The 18,934-nt window shown below is 39.9% G+C and overlaps 1 protein-coding gene across 1 annotated transcript in view; it reads right to left on the bottom strand.

Annotated features, from left to right (window-relative positions):
* ANKMY1 (ankyrin repeat and MYND domain containing 1) overlaps positions 1-18,934 on the bottom strand; it is a 1,970,922-nt gene that overhangs the window by 519,107 nt on the left and 1,432,881 nt on the right. Inside the window, exon 15 of the mRNA XM_044070101.1 lies at positions 16,436-16,577. Coding sequence (XP_043926036.1) covers positions 16,436-16,577 — 142 coding nt within the window. The remainder of the gene's footprint in view (positions 1-16,435; positions 16,578-18,934) is intronic.

Genomic DNA, 18,934 nt, shown 5'->3' with positions numbered 1-18,934 from the left:
ACACAGAGCGGCATAAACCATCTTTAAAAATGCCACAAGGGGACTTTTTGTTGTGTACAGTGGGATTTTATCAAGCTTACACAACATCAGAAGTTCAAGTATGTTTTGGTAATTGTGGATTTTTTTCTGGGTAGGTTGAAGTTTATCCTTGTGCAGGTTGTCGCGTGACACGACCACAGTTGTCAAGAACTTGTTACACGAAGTAATACCTAGATTCAGTGTACCTTTTTGTATTCAATCAGAGAGAAGGATCTATTTTACAGGCCAAATAATAGTAAATAAAAAACAGAAAAACTAGTGGTCCTAAAATTTTATTGATGAGTTCAATTGCAATAATTTCCAAAAATCATGAAACTCGGATAGTGTTCCAAAGCAAAAAGCTTTTATTCATCACAGACAAGCGTTCCTCATTAACTAAAAAAATATAAATACTTTACAATGTTAAACATATCAGCTTTTATACACTTAGAAGTAGGTGTGGAAAATATATCTATTGTTTATGTATGTTTATTAGATATTATTACACAGATACATATTTATATTTATAGTGTTCTAATTAGAAAATGGAACACTACCTGGGTTTCATGATTTTTGGAAATTATTGTGACCGAGCTCGTCAACGAAGTTTTAAGACTACTAGTTTTTTTTTTTTTTTTCCTCAATACTCGTGTTGATGAGGCTGGAACTAGACAGATTCCTGTGTTTGTTAAGGTTTTTTTAATAATGCAAGTATATAAAATCATGAAAGCAAATGTGCATTACCACTGCCAGCACAGATCTCAAGGACAGCCAGCAGCCAAACCCTTCCCCCTCGCAACCAACAGAGTAACTATTCTCAAAGCCTTCTTTAACAACTCCTATGTTAACCTACCTTTACTTTTTAGAGCTGCAAGCCCTGTGAGTAGCCTCGACTGCAGTACTATCTGTGCCCACTAGGTGACTCCCTCCTACCAGGTCTTTTTTCCCACTGCAACAATCTCTACTTTGTACAATTTTCTCTCAAACAACCACTATACTTCCTACCTTGCTATCTGATAGACCCAATCGTACCCCACTACTTCTACATACTTCTCAACTGAACAACATAATATCTCCTTGAAAAACTCACCTTAACAATCAGCACTCCACTAATTGTTTTCCCTGCTTTTTCTTCTTCTTTGGCTCTTCCCGCTCTGTTCGCCCTTCGGGCTCACTCCGCTCCACTACCCTGCCCCCAATTCCCACCCGCCCCCACTACTCCTAAACTTATACTACCCTAACCACTCCCCTGATTAATTAGCCACTCCTACTAAACAGTATCATCCAATCACAACTCATCTCCCACACACCCACTCCCCAATTCCCAACTCTCCAACACTCTTAACTCCTCTATCACCACTCCCTTATTTCTCCTAGACTTACCTACTACCATAGCCACCATGTATCCACCAACACCCTCCTCATCCCCAAAACTAAAACCATTCTACTACCTCATACCCCCACTCATAATACTTCATATCCTTACTGCCTATGAATTCCACAACCTGCCTAATTCTCAACACTCTACATCGAGTACAACAATCCACATCCAAACACACACTCCTCCCACAATACAACCCCACTTCCACTCCTACAGTAGTTCTCCAAAACCTCTCCATCCAATACGACCTAAACACTTAAACCCAAGGACTAAGAACTATTACCAATTCCTACTAAAGTTCACCAAACTCATACAAAGTTTACGTAATCTCATAGCCGATGGTGACATCCATCCTAACCCTGGCCCAAGCTCACAAACTATCACGAACCCCATAGATAGAACTCCTACCAACATAAGAAGCTCACATAATGCCCCCAAATCATTTCTAGTCTGTCACCTAAATATCAGAAGTATAAATAATAAACGCCACTATCTGCATGCACTCATAGATATACACTCACCTGATGTTTTCTGCCTTACAGAAACCTAGATAAAACCCACTATCCCTGACAATGAAATATTACCCCCCACTACAATATAATAAGACTTGACCATAAAGTAAGAAAAGGAGGTGGAGTAGCCATCCTATATAAATCCTCTCTAGAGTTAACATCCCACTTGACCTAATAACTACCAACACAGAAACAATAATCTCAAGAATTCAACTCAACAAAAACAAAGCTATAAACATAGTATGTAGTTATATTCCTCCAGGCAATAACATAAACACCTTAGAAAGCACACTCCAATGGTTATCCTCCTCCCACCCCCAAGAAACAATTATACTTGGAGACTTCAACATCGACTGGACAACTTGTTCAGCACATTTCCCAACCACCCATATTAACTTACATGGTTTCTCCCAAACTATTACTACCCCCACCAGAATCAACAAATCTAACAAAAAGGAAAGCATTATAGATTGGATCTTAATAAATAACAAACCTCAGTTGTACAAAGCAGGTACCCTACCTGAGGACATGAGCGACCACCTCCTAACCTACATAATTAGAAAAAGAGAAGACATGCACCACCAAACCACCTTTACAACCCGCAGGTATACAAATAACTTTAACCTAAATAGTTTCCAAACTGATCTAAGCTTATGCAGATGGGCCAAACATAAAACACTACCCCTTGACCAAGCAGTCTCAGAATTCAACACCACTTTCCTAGCCATCTTAGACAGGTACGCTCCCACACATAAATTCAGAACCAAAAACAAAACAGCACCATGGCTAACCAATACTACTAGACAAAAACTTACATCTAGAAATAGAGCATGGACCTCATGGAGAGCCACCAAATCCCCACTAGCCCATATAACATACAAACAGATAAGAAATGAAGCTAAAAGATATATTATGTTAGACAAGCAACACTACTATTTCAATTTACAGCAAAAACACCAAAATCAGCCTCATAAATTCTGGTCAGGACTGAATAAGCTACTCCACCCAGGTAAATCCTCTACCCCCACCCCCTCATCCACCCTACAACTAACTCCTGAATCAATAGCAAATACCTTTAACACTTTCTTCACTGAAACCGTCAAATCACCCTCCTCTTCTTCAACAACCTCACCTACTCATATGAACCCCTCACCCTAAAAGTTTGAGCCTATCCCCACAGACTATATCAAATCTTTACTTGAGAAATTAAAACCTACTACCCTCGCAGCCGACCAACTTCCCGCAGAATTCCTACAAAAGGCCGCTAAAGTAATAGCTTACCCTATCTCCATCTTAATCAATCATACTATCCAAGAATCCTACATCCCCTCCATCTGGAAAATCTCACACATTCTTCCACTTCATAAAGGAGGTAACTCCACAGAACTCTCAAATTACAGACCTATTGCAATAATATCTCCCCTAGCCAAAATAATGGAGAAATGCATACAGAAGCAACTATTAGCCCACCTCACCCACAATTCTCTCCTAGCCTCATCCCAGCATGGTTTCAGACCAGCCCACAGTACAACCACTGCCCTTTTCTCCTTCTCTCACACAATAAATCACAACCGTAATCAAAATCTGCTCTCCTCTGCCCTTTTCCTCGATCCATCTAAAGCATTCAACATGGTATATCACAGCCTACTCTTACACTCTCTCAAATCACTGTCCATAGATAACTCAGTATGTAACTGGTTCCACTCATACCTAAATGGTCGACAACAAGCTGTTTTGTGGAAAGATAATCTATCACCCCTTCTACCTGTGACCCTTGGCGTACCCCAAGGCTCCATTCTAGGTCCTCTTCTTTTCTCTATATTCATCAATGATCTGCCCACAATTATACCACAGGCTACTTCCATACAGTACGCAGATGATTCCACACTAGTCTGCACTGCCTCTACTCCTGAAGAATTACAATCTCTAACCCAGTCTACCTTTAACAAAGTAGAGAACTGGCTTAATAATCATCTTCTCCTATTGAACCCAAATAAAACCAAGCTACTACTTTTCTCCCCCACCCAAAAGCAAACACCACCAATATTTACAATCTCTTCTAACAATGGGACCACAATTTCTCCTGAACCAAACACCAAATTACTAGGCATAATCATTGATAACAATCTGAATTATAATGCCTATATAGACAAAACCATAAAAACAGTAAATAAAAAAATAGGATCGATGTATAGGATAAAGAAATTTCTAACGCCAACTGCCAGAACCACCATAGCTCACACACATCTTCTGTCCTCCCTTCTCTATGCCTCACCCATCCTCACTAATCTATCTAAATCAAACCTCAACAAAAATCACCAGCTGCTATAACAATATAGCAAGATTTGCCACAGGCTCCACATACAGAACCCACCATTGTCATAATCTTCACAAATTAGGTTGGCTAGAACTACCCAATCAAATATACTATAACCAACTCATAGTTATTCATAAAATCCTCTACCAACCTACCAGTACCCTGATTCTAACTAAAATTATCACCCCCTATAACAACCTAACATCCCTCTGCTCATCCAGCAGAATGCTAGTACAAACAACCAAAGCAAATAACTCAGCTGGAGATTCTTTGTTCTCTAACTCTACTGGAAAAAAATGGAACTCCCTTCCTCCAGAAGTAACCTCTAACAGCTCCCTGCCTCAATTAAAAAAATCTCTAAAGACACACATGCACAGACTCTGGCTATGTCCATGTCTAAACCCCGACTAAACTATACAAAAATGACACTGAGCTAGTCAAAAAATAGTCATGCTCCTATCAAAACCCCAACTAACCCAAAAACATAACAACAAACTTATTAAACCAAACTAGCTCACAGATGTGTCTACCAATTTTCTCCCTCTATAACTTATTTTTTCTTATCTCTTTTTTATCTTACTTGCTTTCTAACTGAAAATGCTTATCTTACTAACAGACCCCTCCTAAAAGATTGACTTCTCTGAATTCACTGCTTCAAAGAAAATCTTTTTTATGTCTTATCTATTTGTAACCTACATATGACTTTCTAAAGATCATTACAACCTGCATTTTTCTTTCTTTAATTGTTACCAAACCTTTGTAAATAGATCTATTGTTACTTTTTAAGTATCTTATAACCTACATCATTATTTGTTACTAAATACCTACATTTTTATTGTTGTTACTAAATGCTTTCAAAACATGCAGCTTTTCTCCCCGGGCCTCCGCTGAAAATAGATATGTATCCAGTCGGACTTTCCCGGTTAACAAATGTAAAATAAAAAATAAATTTACAGAGTTCTGAAAGAATGATCTAGACTTTAAAAACTGAAATTGCAAAATTGTGTGAGGAGACTGGCCTTAAATGGCTAAAGGTACTGCCTCTACTTTTGTTTACTATTAGCATTGCAGTTAGCACTCCTAGAAAATATTCTCCCCTTGAGATCCTTATGAGAAGACCCATGTGGATGCCAGCTACACCACTGCCCAGTAGTTCTATTCTGCAGCATATTAATTTGCAATTCACTGTAGCCTAACAGCAACCTGGCCCTGCCTCCTGCCATGACATCACCTGAAGACATTTCAAAACATCTTCCAGTCTCCACCCTCTCTTCCATAAGTTCCTCTCATCTCTAAGTTTCACAATGTTACTAAAAATTCATACAAACTCTGGGTGGAATTTTAACATCTTCTTCTTCCAGTTCATCAGTTCTAAAGTACAAAGAACATTTTTTTTTTACATTTAAGTTACTACCAAACACAAGTAATTGTTCAATGGATAAATAGCTTTCGTTTTGTTGCACAGTTCCAGAAATGTCATCATCAGTCCCTTAGTTTCAAATGTTAAGTCGCAAAATGTTTCTGTCCCTTTGTATATAAAAGATCAAATGTCTTGAGCTTTAAATCTCAGAACAATTAACAAATTGTCCCATACATAATATCTGCCTATTACAGTGTCACTTTTGAGCTTACTCTCACAGTTGGCCTTCCCTTGTTTTTAAAAACAGTTTTATTTACAGTTTCTTGCTGCTCTTGTTTTTTGTCTGCATTCTCTGCTGCAAGAAAACCCGAGGCCTCCTCAGTTTGTTGTTGCTTTCCTCTTTACTTTCTGTCACTGCTGCATAAGCGTAACTGCTGCATTCTCTGTTGCCACATCACCTGGTTCCTTCTCCACATTACCATCCTTAGCACTTCTGAAAAAGTTATCTGCCATCTTACCCCATGAAACAGCAGAACTATCACCTGGCTCATCCTACTCAATTAATTAATTTCAACAGAACATCATCTGGAAGCCCTCCTGATGTCAGTTCTGTTATCTGCACCACTCCAACACTCACTTACTCATTCTCTATTGAGACAGTTAAACGCTCCTCATTTGTAACATCCTCCACCCAGGAATCCTTATCTGCATTCTGATACTCCATATTAAACACAATTTTCTTTAGGGAGTAGGGAATGTTTCCTGGTGCCCTGGCCTGAAGTCTCCCCTAAAAATAGGCAATTGGCCTAGTGGGATTAACCTGGACAACAAAAGATGAATAAATAAAATAAAATGTGCTCGATATACTTTTTGACAAAATAAGCATTATCAGTCAAGTGGTCATGAATCATATGTCCTACTACTAATGGAATAATGCAGCTTAGCGCCACCTCCTCTGGCAGCACAATTAAGCTATTATGCACTCAGTGTGGTCAACAAATAGCTTGCATTTCCCTTCAGGTCATCAGCAGTCAGTTGCTCAGAGGATATTTTGCCAGACTTCATTCCCTTATATTTTATATTATGACAGAGGATCAGAATTTCTGCAGTTAATTCATACAGTCTTGCAAGATGTGTCTCCTTTCTCCACAAATGAGTGAAAAGTAAGAAGGTGGGGATGAACTCTTCATGTGATAGTGTAACAATGTGTTTTTACTATGCAGTTCCAATTTACAATTAGTTATTTTTGATGATTTGTGATTGAACACACCAATTTGTAGGTCTGTGAGTCAGCTGTCACAAAGGCAGCTATACCTTGCTGGCTGTGTCACATCTTTATTTGTCAAAAGCCCTGAAGGCTAATAAGAAGCAGATACTCAAATGTACCAGAAAATGTAAAATAGGAGAGTATCAAGTCTAGCACACACTAAACTTTGAACATCCACTTGAACATAAAGGCTCCAAGCTCGTAGTTAAATAGGTTGCAACTGGAATATTAAGGCACCATGCTCCTACTTAAAAAGGTTACCACTTGAAAATAAAGGCACCATGTTCCTGCTTAAATGGGTTATCATTTGAACATAAGGCACTATGTTCCTACATAAACTGGTTACCACTTGAATATAAAGGCATCATGCTCCTGCTTAAATAGGTTAAAACATTTATTAAATGACTTAAATGTAATTTTTTTCAAGTTATATCAGATATATTATTGAGCCCTATATTGTAATTTTGAGACCATATCAGATATATGCCATGTTGCAATTTTGAACCCCATTACTTTGAGTCCTGAAACTATAACAAGAAGAACAGTGATGCAATGATTACCAAAAATTATTTTTGCAGGGCATCAAGCCCCCTGCAATCTCCACAACTTATATATACTATGAGATCACTATACCTCAGAGACAGGAGAGTAGTCCGAAACAGAAAAATGCAGTCAGGGTGTCCCACAGGGCTCTGTCCTAGGCCCTTACTTGTTAAGATTGTATCTTTCAAACCTACTTTTTAATTTGAGGTGTTCTACAGTCTATATGCAGATGACCTGAAATTGGGTAAATTGATTACATGTGTTATACAGATAAGGCATGTCTGCAAAATAACTTGACTAAATTTACCATTTGGGTACAGGAGAATAATATGCTAATAAATACATCAAGACCTAAGCATATGAGATTTGTGAGATATAAATTGAAAGGTGAATATTTAATAAAGCACACAGTGATTGAAACTGTAGACTCATTTAAGGTCCTGGGTATATGGGTAGATCCAGCTATGTGTTTTTCTAATCATATCAACCAATTGGTTAATGATAGTTATAAAATTATAGGTTGTATAAAAAGATTTATAAATTCTAGGAAATCAAAAATTATGCATTCATTGTTTGTTAGTTACACTAGACCCAAACTTGAGTATAGAATAACAATTTGAAACCCCTATATGAAAACAAGCATGAGTAAACTGGAAAGAGTACAGTGGAAATATACCAAGGGCAGGGGAGTCAGTAGGATTTTTTGCAGAGGGGTGCAAACCCAGAGCCCCCCCTCCCATGCAGACCCCCCACACACACACAGCCATTCCAGTGTCCCATTACTTGGCTATTTCTCCCCAGTAGCCATAAATACTGCTCAAAACTCTCAGCGTGTATACTGTTTTGTTTTACTTCTACAGTAATTACAGATATTTGGATTTAATTTACAATTTTTATAGGACAAACACTGATAGACATTTGCTAAACAAAGAAATAGTCTTACAATGAAAACAGACTTAGCATTAAAACTTCTCTACCTTTGAAACTCACATTCAATGAAACAGCATTGAAACCCACATTCAAAGAAAATGTATCTGGCCAGTGGCGGGTTACATTTACCTTTGGACTGTTTTCAAATCATAGGCCCCTTGACACATTTTTAGGACCATGCAAACATTATTTGATACAATCAGGAAAGTGAATTAATTATAATATATAATAATGGAATTATACCCCTTGTATAGTACAGCACCACTTGTTAGAGTGTGTTTTAAATTTATAGTCTTGAACATTTTGCCAGCAAGCAATGAAACAAAACATATGAACTAATAATGACAAACTGCCCAATTCAGAACATTTCAATCATAAAAGGCCACTCAAACTTCTGTCATTACAATCCACCAATATCAGTCAATATGCACAATCTCTGCAGAAGTAAAAGTAATCTGAATAATTCCACATTAAAAAAGATCTGAAACTAATGAAGAGGTTGTTGCTAGAAAAAGAAGTTATGTACTCACCATAACATTCCATCTGAGTAGTTCTACTTCATTTGTCTTCAACCTGTGGGTCTTCGGATCTGACACAGCCGCATTTTCCAGCTATGACTCCGAGCTCCATGCTCCTCCCCTTACCCATAATGCCCCCTATCTCCCTTCTCCCTCCAGATCGAGTTTTCTGCCTAACAGGTATTAGACATCCGACTCAATGACACCTTATCATCAATCACAATTGTCACAAAAAGAAACTTAGCCTGGACAGGACCAAGGATCCCAACAATATCTGTCCGATACAAAGGACATGACATATCCCAAAAGATAAGGTTAGGGGGAAGGAGGGGGGACAGTTGAAGACAAATGAAGTAGAACTACTCAGGTTGAACGTTATGATGAGTACATAACTTCTTTATCTGAAGTAGTTTACTTCATTTGCTATTCAACCTGTGGGACAGAGTTCCCAGCAACCTAACTCTTGGGAGGCCCTCATGGAAGGATATTCCAGAGCACTGCAGATGCTCTACTTCCAGAGACCAAATCCAGTTTATAATGAGAAATAAAGGTGTGAGATGAGGCCCAAGTAGCAGCTGAACAAATATCATTCAAAGAGACCCTAAACCAAAAAGCCGCTGACGTAGCCATAGATCGGGTCGAATGAGCCTTGACTTTTCCTGGTAGAGACAATGTGAATAAGCCCGGGCAATGCATTGTGAAATCCAGCGAGCAATTGTCACTTTTGAAACAGGTTTACCAAAGAAGGGCTTGGCATAGGACACAAAAAGTTGATCAGACTTGCGGAACGGTTTAGTCCTGTGAAGATAAAACCTCAACTGCCTATATACGTCCAGTAAATGTAATTTGTATTCCCCTTTGGTCTGGTAGTTACGAAAAAATACTGGCAAATTAATGGTCTGATTAATATTGGCTTCTGAAGCTACCTTAGGAAGGAAGGGCAGGTTAGAGCATAGCGACACTCTATCTTTGTGAAACATCATATAAGGGACTTTGATAGAAAGAACTTAAAGCTCCAACACACTTCTAGCAGACGTGATAGCAACCAAGAAGGCAGTTTTCCAAGTCAAAAATTGTACAGCCACAGATGCCGCAGGCTCAAAGGGAGGATAAACCAATGCCTGCGACAACAAGGTGAGGTCCCACGGTGGAAAGGGGTCCTTAACCAGGGGTCTGAGAAGAAAAGCACCTTTGAGAAAGGTTTTACAAAGTTTAAAGGAAGCCAATGAAGACATGTTTACCCCAGCATGAAAATTAGAGATGGAACTAGCGCCCTGTTGAAAAATGCTAGCCAGAAAATCTAAGACCACCAAAAGCGGTGCATTGAAAGGATCCAAAGACCTCTGATTGGCCCATATAGAAAAACGTTTCTATTTACTATGGCAGACTTTTCTGGTAGACGATTTATGGGCTGCTACCAGAATGGACTTAAAAGGAGATGACAGGCCCGGAGTCCTAATAATCATGGGAACCAAAGCAGCCAAGCAGTGAGCTTCAGACTGTCCAAATCTGGATCAGGGATCCCCGATGGATGTGAGAGCAGATCCAGGACTGGATCCAAGGTCCATGGTGGAGCAACTAGATGAGACCTGAGTAAGAGAAACCAAACCTGTAGAGGCCAGAATGGGGTGATGAGGATCACAGTGCTCCCCAGCCTTTGGGATTTCTGTAGAAACCTCGATGTAAGGGGAAGAGGAGGATATTCATAAAGAAGCCCAGCAGGCCAAACATGAATCAGAGCATCTCAGGTGGCTTCCCCCAGCAGGGGGGTTCAGAGCAAACACTTGCTGCATTTCACATTGGAAGGAGATGCAAAGAGCTCGCAGCAAGGATGATCCCATTCTAGAAATATCTGTTCCGCTATTGAAGGATTCAGAGACCACTCGTAAGGCATCAGGATCGATCTGATGAGCCTGTCCGCTAGAATGTTGGACCGTCCTGGGATGTGCATTGCCACTAGAAAGCAGCCAGTGGAGATCATCCATTCCCACCCTCTCATGGCCTGTCAACATAAGGGATAAGATCTGGTTCCCCCTTGTTTGTTGATATACCAGACCACTAACATATTGTCCGTCTGAAATGCAATCATTCCCAGAGGAAGATGAGCATGAAGGACCTGCAATGCAAGAAGAACTGCTCTCATCTCTAGAACATTGATGTGCAGATAGGTCTTGGTCTCGGAAGGGGACCATATGCCTTGGACTGTCCTCCTTGAGCAGTGCCCCCCCCCCACCCTAGTAGGGAGGCATCCGTGGTCACCATGGTCTTGGAGAAAGCAGGTTGAAATGGACATCCCTTGAGGAGATCTGGGGACTGAATCCTCCACCAAAGGGAGTCCCTGTGCGCTTTTGAAATTCTCATTGGAAAAGACAATAGAAGGTCTAACAGTGACCACTGAACTGCAAGTATCCACTGCAGCACCCTCATATGAAGGCAAGCCATTGGAAGAAGATTTATTGTGGCCACCATGGAACCTAAAGCCCTTAACATTGCTTTGGCTGTTGGGAGGGTGGCCTAATGATTAAGGTGGTTGCCTTGCAAGCACAAGGTGCAAGGTTTGAGTCTCACAAGGGATAACTGGCTAGGCTTAAAATGGCTCGCAAGGGCAGTAAGCTTAGCACAAACCTATGATTACAAACCTATGATAAATCGGTCTGAAGAATGTGTAGGACATGTAACCTAAAGCTGCATATCCTAACGTGAGGAACACCTTTGTTTGTATTGTGTCCAGCCATGCCCCGATGAAATCTAAAATCTGAATCTGAACCGGGAGAAGAGCAGACTTGTTCATACTGATTGTAATGCCCAACTTGTTGGCTAGCTGAAGGAAGGAGTCCCTGGCCTGACATAGTAGATGCTCTGAAGGGGTGGTAAAGAGCCAATCGTCCAGGTACAGAAAGGCCTGAATGCCCTGAAGCCTCAGGTGAGCCGCTACTACCGCCATTACCTTGGTGAACACCCGGGGGGCTGTGGTGAGACCAAAGGGGAGGGCTCAAAATTGGTAATGACTGGCTCCCAGCCAGAAGCAAAGGAACCTACGGCAGTGACTGTCCATCTTGATGTGATAGTACGCGTCCTGGAGGTTGATCAAGCACATCCAGTCTCTGGCCTGCAGATAGGGCAGGATAGATTGAATCGTGACCATCCAGAATTTTGTCTTGGTTAATGATAGGTTCAATTTGGACAGATCCAATATTGGTCTGGGGTCCCCCATCTTTTTTGGCACTAAAAAGAACCTGAAATAAATCCCAGATCTGGAATAGCCTGGGAGGACTGGTTGGATGACTTGTTTTCGTAGCAGTGAGTCTACCTGCACTGCTGCCTCCTCCCACTGCGTGGGTGGAATGTCCAGGAGGGCTTTGCCGGATGGGGGAGGATCCTTGAATGGAATCAAATATCCTCTGGATATGACTCACCACACCCACTGATCTGTAGTGATGGGCTCCCATGCTAGTGGGTGTAGTGACAAGCAACCCCCAACTACCTCCAGATATGGACAGCCGGGCAACCCCTCAGGGCTGCTGCCCAGGTTTATCTGAGAAATGTTATTGGGACCCGAAATTCTTAGGACCTCCTCTGCCTCTAGGGCGGCATCTATTATATCCCCCTCTGCCTCTGGGGGAAGGCAAGTTCTGAGCGTCCTGGGAAAACGCCTGAGACTTGCGGAAGACTTGTGGAACCACATCTTCTTCTGGCCTTGCTGGTTCCTGGCAAAGGACCTTTGAGGTGGTGAGAAGTGGATCCCGATGGCAGACAGTGTCTTCCTGTCCTTCTCTCTCTCTGGACCAATGTCTCTCTGACCATCTCCCCAAAAAGGGAAGAGCCATCATAAGGGGCGCTGGTAAAAGATGTCTTGAAGGGCTCCGAGAACTGACATAAGGGAAGCCAGGTGTGACGCTGGATGGCAACGCCTGACCCCGCCGCCCGTGCGGCTCCCTCTGTGGCATGGGAGAGCAAACGCATAGACGTGTTGGCTACAGCTTTTAGGGTGGCCATTTGTACATCGAACGTCTTCCTTTCCTCTGTCAACATAGACCCTGGGGTTGACTCCGTAACTTCCTTGACCAGATCTCTCTGGAGTCGAATGACATGCACTATGTAGTTCAGCGCCCTCACACAGAAGGTTGCCGAAGCATAAACTCGCTTCCCAAAATGATCCAACATTCACGACTCTCGGTTAGATTGGTGGGACTGTGGAACTCTCCTCGGTGAGTTCCTTTTTGATGGCCAGCGCCACCATCATACCATCTACAGGGGACCCCTTGTGCCAGTGTAACTTGTTCATGGGGGGACTTAAGATTTTGTCCGGGCACTTGGGTATTTGCTCTATGGTGTCTGGCTCCTTCCACGCCCTAGAAGTTATCAGATCCACAAATGGATCAGCAGGAGGGGACACCCAAGAGGTAGATAGGCCCGAGCCGAAAACATAATTCCTAAAATATATATTCCTAAAAAAAAATATATATATATATATATATATATATATATATATATTTTTTTTTTTTTTTTTTTTTTTACACATATATATGGTTTCTCACAAAAACATTTGTATAAAATGTGTATAAATCTATTCAGCATAATAATAAAATAAAATAAATAAAAAATAATAATGAATTCTTGTGTGAATATATCACAAAAGTAATATCACACAATTTTTGTTGCTTCCTTTTCAGTATTGGTTTAAGTGTAACCTGTTTATTTATTCCTGGATAAATATCTGCCTGCACGCGAGTAATCCATTCATGTTTTATAATGCATTTTGGTAAGAAGGAGTATTTAAATATTATTAGTGAAGTTTACTTGTTTAATTGATGTTTTTCTATGATAGGGTAGCTGTGTCATGTGATTACTTTTAATGTGTATTTAATGAAGGTTTAATGTAACTAATACTGATGAAGGACTGTTTTGTCCAAAAGCTTTGTTTTCTATTACAGAAGCTGCATTTGTGGAGTAGTGGATTTGTTTTTTGAAACCTTTGCTGGTCACTTTCCACTTTACCAATTTGCTTACTTTGGACTATGTTACATTAAAAAATGGCAAGCTGCTATATTGTAATAGGGAATAGGTGGCAAGCTGAAAAACAGTTTCATAGTTACTAGTCATCTCATCCAAAAGAGGACATACTCAGGTCTGTAGCACCCCACCCCCATAAAACACAAATCTACATGCTGTGGGTGTAGAACCTACAGCCCATTAAATCAATATGCAAGTATGCTACCTGCTGTGCTACTAACACTGCTTTAAAATTCTATACCGTTCAATTCTCGGCTGGAGTGCCTTCTGTGTGGAGTCTGCATGTCCTCCCCGCGGTTGAGTTACATTCGAAAGACATGCGTAAATGGGCGTGCCTTCATTAAAGGTTGGGCGTCGAGCTGGCACCTCGGCACCATAAAAATCTACTGCCAATTATTAGCGGACCGGAGTTGCGCTATGGCAACCCTTAACCGGGAAAAGCCGAAAGAAGAAGAACGACAATAGTGATACCATTTGCTGAATAAAACAGTTGTACATTTTAAGCAGACATAGCATGAGCAGCAGTAAACTTCTCTTCCCTTGAAGTTCACAATTCCTTGAAAATGCTATTGAAAATAAATTCCACCTGCTAACTCTACGACATTTCACTCTCTCTCATGCACACACACCTCAACTTGGTGTGCAAGAAATTTGGACAAAGCCTAAAATAAATAGGGACAAATTATATATATTTCTCTCATAAACTTAGAAAATTGCTAGAATAACAGGATTTGTGTTAGTATGCATTTTTCTGAAGGATATGATGTCTAAAACTTACATGTTTGTCATTATTTAGCAACTTCAATACTTTTTAGGAGGAATATGGGGCAAAAATGTGGACATTCTGCAAAAACCTGAATAGCTGAGAGGCATGCTACCTCCCTTTTATATGTACACACACACACACACACACACACACACACACACACACACACACACACACACATACACAGGCCCCAAACTAGGGACACATTTAAAAAGTTGCTAGAATAACAGGATCTGTATTACAATGCATTTTCTGAAGGATATGAAGTCTGAAACTCAAATGCATGTCATTATTTCGTAACTTTAATCCTTAGCTCATCCCAGTGATTTGTCAAAAACAGAATTTTTATGAGGAACAGAACAAAAATATAATGCAAAAATCTGGACATTCTGTAAAAATCTGTACAGATGAGAAGCATGACACACACATACATCCCCTACCTCCTTAGAAAGGGGAGAGAACAAGTTTTGCATTAGTATGCATTTTCTGAAAGATATAAAGTCTAAAGCTCAAATGTCTGCCATTATTTTCTGACTTCAGTCCCCAACGGCTTGCCAGAAAAACATAATTTTATGAGAAACAAACCAAAAATATGAGGCAAATCTGGATAATTGCAAGGTATGACCCCCCCCCCCACTCACAGTCCTACCTCCTTCTTTCTTGCACACAAACACACACACACACACACACAAACACACACACACACCTACCACTTTCACACACACATACACACCTACCTACTACTTTTACACACACACACACACATACACACACACACACACACACACACACACACACACACACACCTCTTAAACACTTAAAAACACACATGCACACGCCTACCTCTCACTTTTACATTCATCCGCAGTCCAAAGTCTTTAGGAATTCAAATTCCACGTGGGTGCAGAAGATGAAGATGTAAACCATCGGTCGCACAGACGGAGAAAACGAAAACAGGTTGCAAACACCTGCTCCATCTGTGCAACTGGATGCAAAAGGGCATTCTTAAAGGAAAACACCCTTATTTTTTTTTTTTTTATTAAAAGAAAATTAATCTCCCGGCCAGCGAGTTCCAGGGGGGTGGAAGTGCACCCCCTTGCACCTGCCTGCGGGCATCCTTGACCAAGGGCATCCATGGATGTGAAAATTTACGTTATTATGAAAGACTAAAATAACTGTGCTTGTACAGTGTCTCTTACAGATATCTAAGAGGAGATCTTATTCACTTATATAGGACATTTAGAGAAAATTTCCTCTGGGAATGTTTGGGGTTATCAAAAAGTACTAGAGAATCATCAGACAACCTATGCAGAAGATTCTATAGGAATGAGAAATGCATTAATTGGTTCTCTGGCAGAGTAGCTGATGCATGGAATAGACTACCAAATTACATTAAAGCAAGTGCTAGCTTAGATATTTTTAAAAACAGCCTGGACATTTATTATGGGAACAAGTGTTTTGGTATATTGGCAAGCTAGAAGGGCATTAAGGCCCATGCTTAAAATATTTGCATGTATGTATGCATGTACGTATCTTTGACTTACTATATAAATCCTCTACTTTTGACCATTCCATCTTACTGCTCTAGGACTCCCACATCTAAGTCGCATATTCAAAAGATTGCTGCATTACTGCTCTGTGTCATCCTCTGTGAAAAATGTTGTTGTAGCTTAGCATTACCACCAATTATTGGTCCTAACCACATGAATGAAATTTAGTTGATCAAAAAAAAATTATTTGCACATCTTGTAATAAATTATCCTTTTAGTTATCCAGGTCCATACTAGTGCACTGAGTGACAACATCTTACCTGTACAGTACACCAGGTTCTGTTTTAGGAGATTTAGATCTGGATCGGGTTTTCCCTTTTGACTTCTTTGCTTCCACTATGTCATCTACTGAGGGCACAGCTCCAGCGCCAGTATAAAGGAATCGTTCACTAGGACTTTTACCTACAAAACGGTAGTCGATATTAGTAATAAACAGTTACTAGACTTCTACTATAAAAAAGACATTTGTAAGAAAGCATAATGGGTTTTAGGCTTATGAAATTAAAATGAAATGCAGCTACTATGGTCTGAAGGGCTGACAAAGATAATGTCAGTACAGAAGTTGTCAAATGTAATTCATACACATATCTTTTACAGATATGCTGAGGCATCACAACCTCATTTATTTATGTATTTAGTTGACTGATTTTTTTTTTGTTCATGCATTTATTTATTTGTTTATTTGTACTTGCTAACCAGGAAAGACCGACTGGGCAGATCAGATTTTCAGTGGAGGGCCAGGGAAAAAAGCTCCTCAGTGAACATTCATGACACCAATACATTTTGAAACAGTAGCAATTCCATTACAGCAAACACAGAAATGTAATATTATTATATAAAGGCAAAAATGTGAGTATAAGTAGTCCATTAACAGTGTATGCAAGTAAAATACATAAGGTAATAAATAAGCAAAACAGTATTGACCTTAAGTATAAGATAATACCCAGTATAAGATAATACCCAGCATAAAACAGACACCTAAGCTAGTATATATATATATATATATATATATATATATATATATATATATATATATATATACACACACACACACACACACACACACGTGAATGATTTACAATGTATACAAGACCTACAGCAGGTGTGAGAGCTAGTACCATAAATAGGTAACAGAAATACAGTATGACAATTTCCACGTGGAATTAGCTTATCTTAACAGCAATTTAGAGAATGTATGATAAAACAGTTAAAGGAAAATGGTGGATCTTGGAGAAGAGATATGTGGGCATGAGGAATAAATAAAAAGGGGGGGTGCAGAAGGGCATAATGGGTTGATTTTTACCGTGAGAAGTCATTAGCCCCACTCAAACATAGCAGTGCCCATAATGTCTTCTGCTCCAGCGGTTAGCACAGCAGACTAAAATTATCAGCTGGTAATGACCTACTTTCTGTAGTCCACAGTTTATTTGCCTACTGTGTGACTCTGAACAAGTCATTTAACTAGACAGCATTCTGGGACAATGAGGAAATGAGAAAGGGTTCTACAAAGGTGTCCTGGACTGCTTGCATAATAACAATGTATGATTCTATTAAAGACTGAGTTTATCTGAGTGAGATCCGTCACTTGGGTACTAACATAATGAACACCCAATTCCAGTGAGGTGATTGTATACTCAGATTACCTAAACTGGCAATAATTAAAGGCTATATAATATTTGCAGTACAGCTGCAGGTCCATCTGTAGTTCCGGTTAGATCTTATGGATTTTTTGAAATGTTGCTTGATTTTCTTTGTAGACTATTTCACAGATTTACTACAGGCACAGTAAGGTGAATCACTTTGATAATTTAAACATTTGAGACTGATAAAATAAATATATGCCAATGGATGAGGGGCTAAGTAGCTAGGCTGTTTTCATGCTAGTATGTTGTTGGCTGTTGGTGAAGCACCCTCCAAGAGGAAAAAACGCTGAGAGAAGAATGGAGCCACTTTTGAGATTTTAAGTATTTTTTCTCTGTTTATTTGCTAAGTTTTTCTGCATAGCTGCCTAGCTTGAGCATTTTCTGGCTTGTTAAACTTGATTTCTGTATTAGTAGCTGTATTTAGAGCACAACCAAAAGCTGTTTGCTGAATTTCCTGTTTGCACTTAATTTTAAATCGTTTTTTTCTTAAAACTTGCATATTTTCTGTCCTTGACCTAGCACTCTTGTGTGGGGTCATTTACTGCACTGTTATAACTTGATATTACTTGTGAACCTCTGCTATCTCTGTAAAAAACAAAAACAAACAAAAAAAAAAATCTTGCCTTTTTCCCACTTTTCTGAGAGTTAAAAAAGTTCAGTTACAGGCTTGCTGTTCCTGAACTGTTTGAAAGTTTCTGTGAGGCCATTTTTGCTTGGGCTGAAGGAGGGTCTCTCTGTTGATCAGTGGCAGTGACTAACATTGAGCAGCTTCCCTGCCCCCCGTAGAGGTGGTTACTGACTTGAAACTGTAGTTTTATTGTCCCTTTGGGTCTATTCCTGCTTCTTTCCAGCCCCTGCTATCAAGCACGCTTTAACGTGCTTTAGCGATTTAGCGGAGTTGCCACTAGAGCAGCATCGGGCAGCGCCGGTTAAACAAGGTTAAACTCTTTCTGGCTCCAGAAAGTCTGTTCTTCAATTTTTCCCTTAGAACTGCTCTGTTAGGAACCTAAACAGTTTACACCTACACTAAAAAGTGCAGCACTTGTTCCAAATAGCTTTTTCTTCTCAAAAAGCTCAGCACTTGTCTCATAAGCATATCCCTTGTCTTATAAGCAT

This window comes from Protopterus annectens, chromosome 4.part1 (assembly GCF_019279795.1).
Source record: "Protopterus annectens isolate FY-2018-M chromosome 4.part1, PAN1.0, whole genome shotgun sequence".
NCBI lineage: Eukaryota > Metazoa > Chordata > Ceratodontiformes > Protopteridae > Protopterus > Protopterus annectens.
Note: the sequence above shows the minus strand (reverse complement) of the source record. Positions and strands in the feature narration are given on the sequence as shown.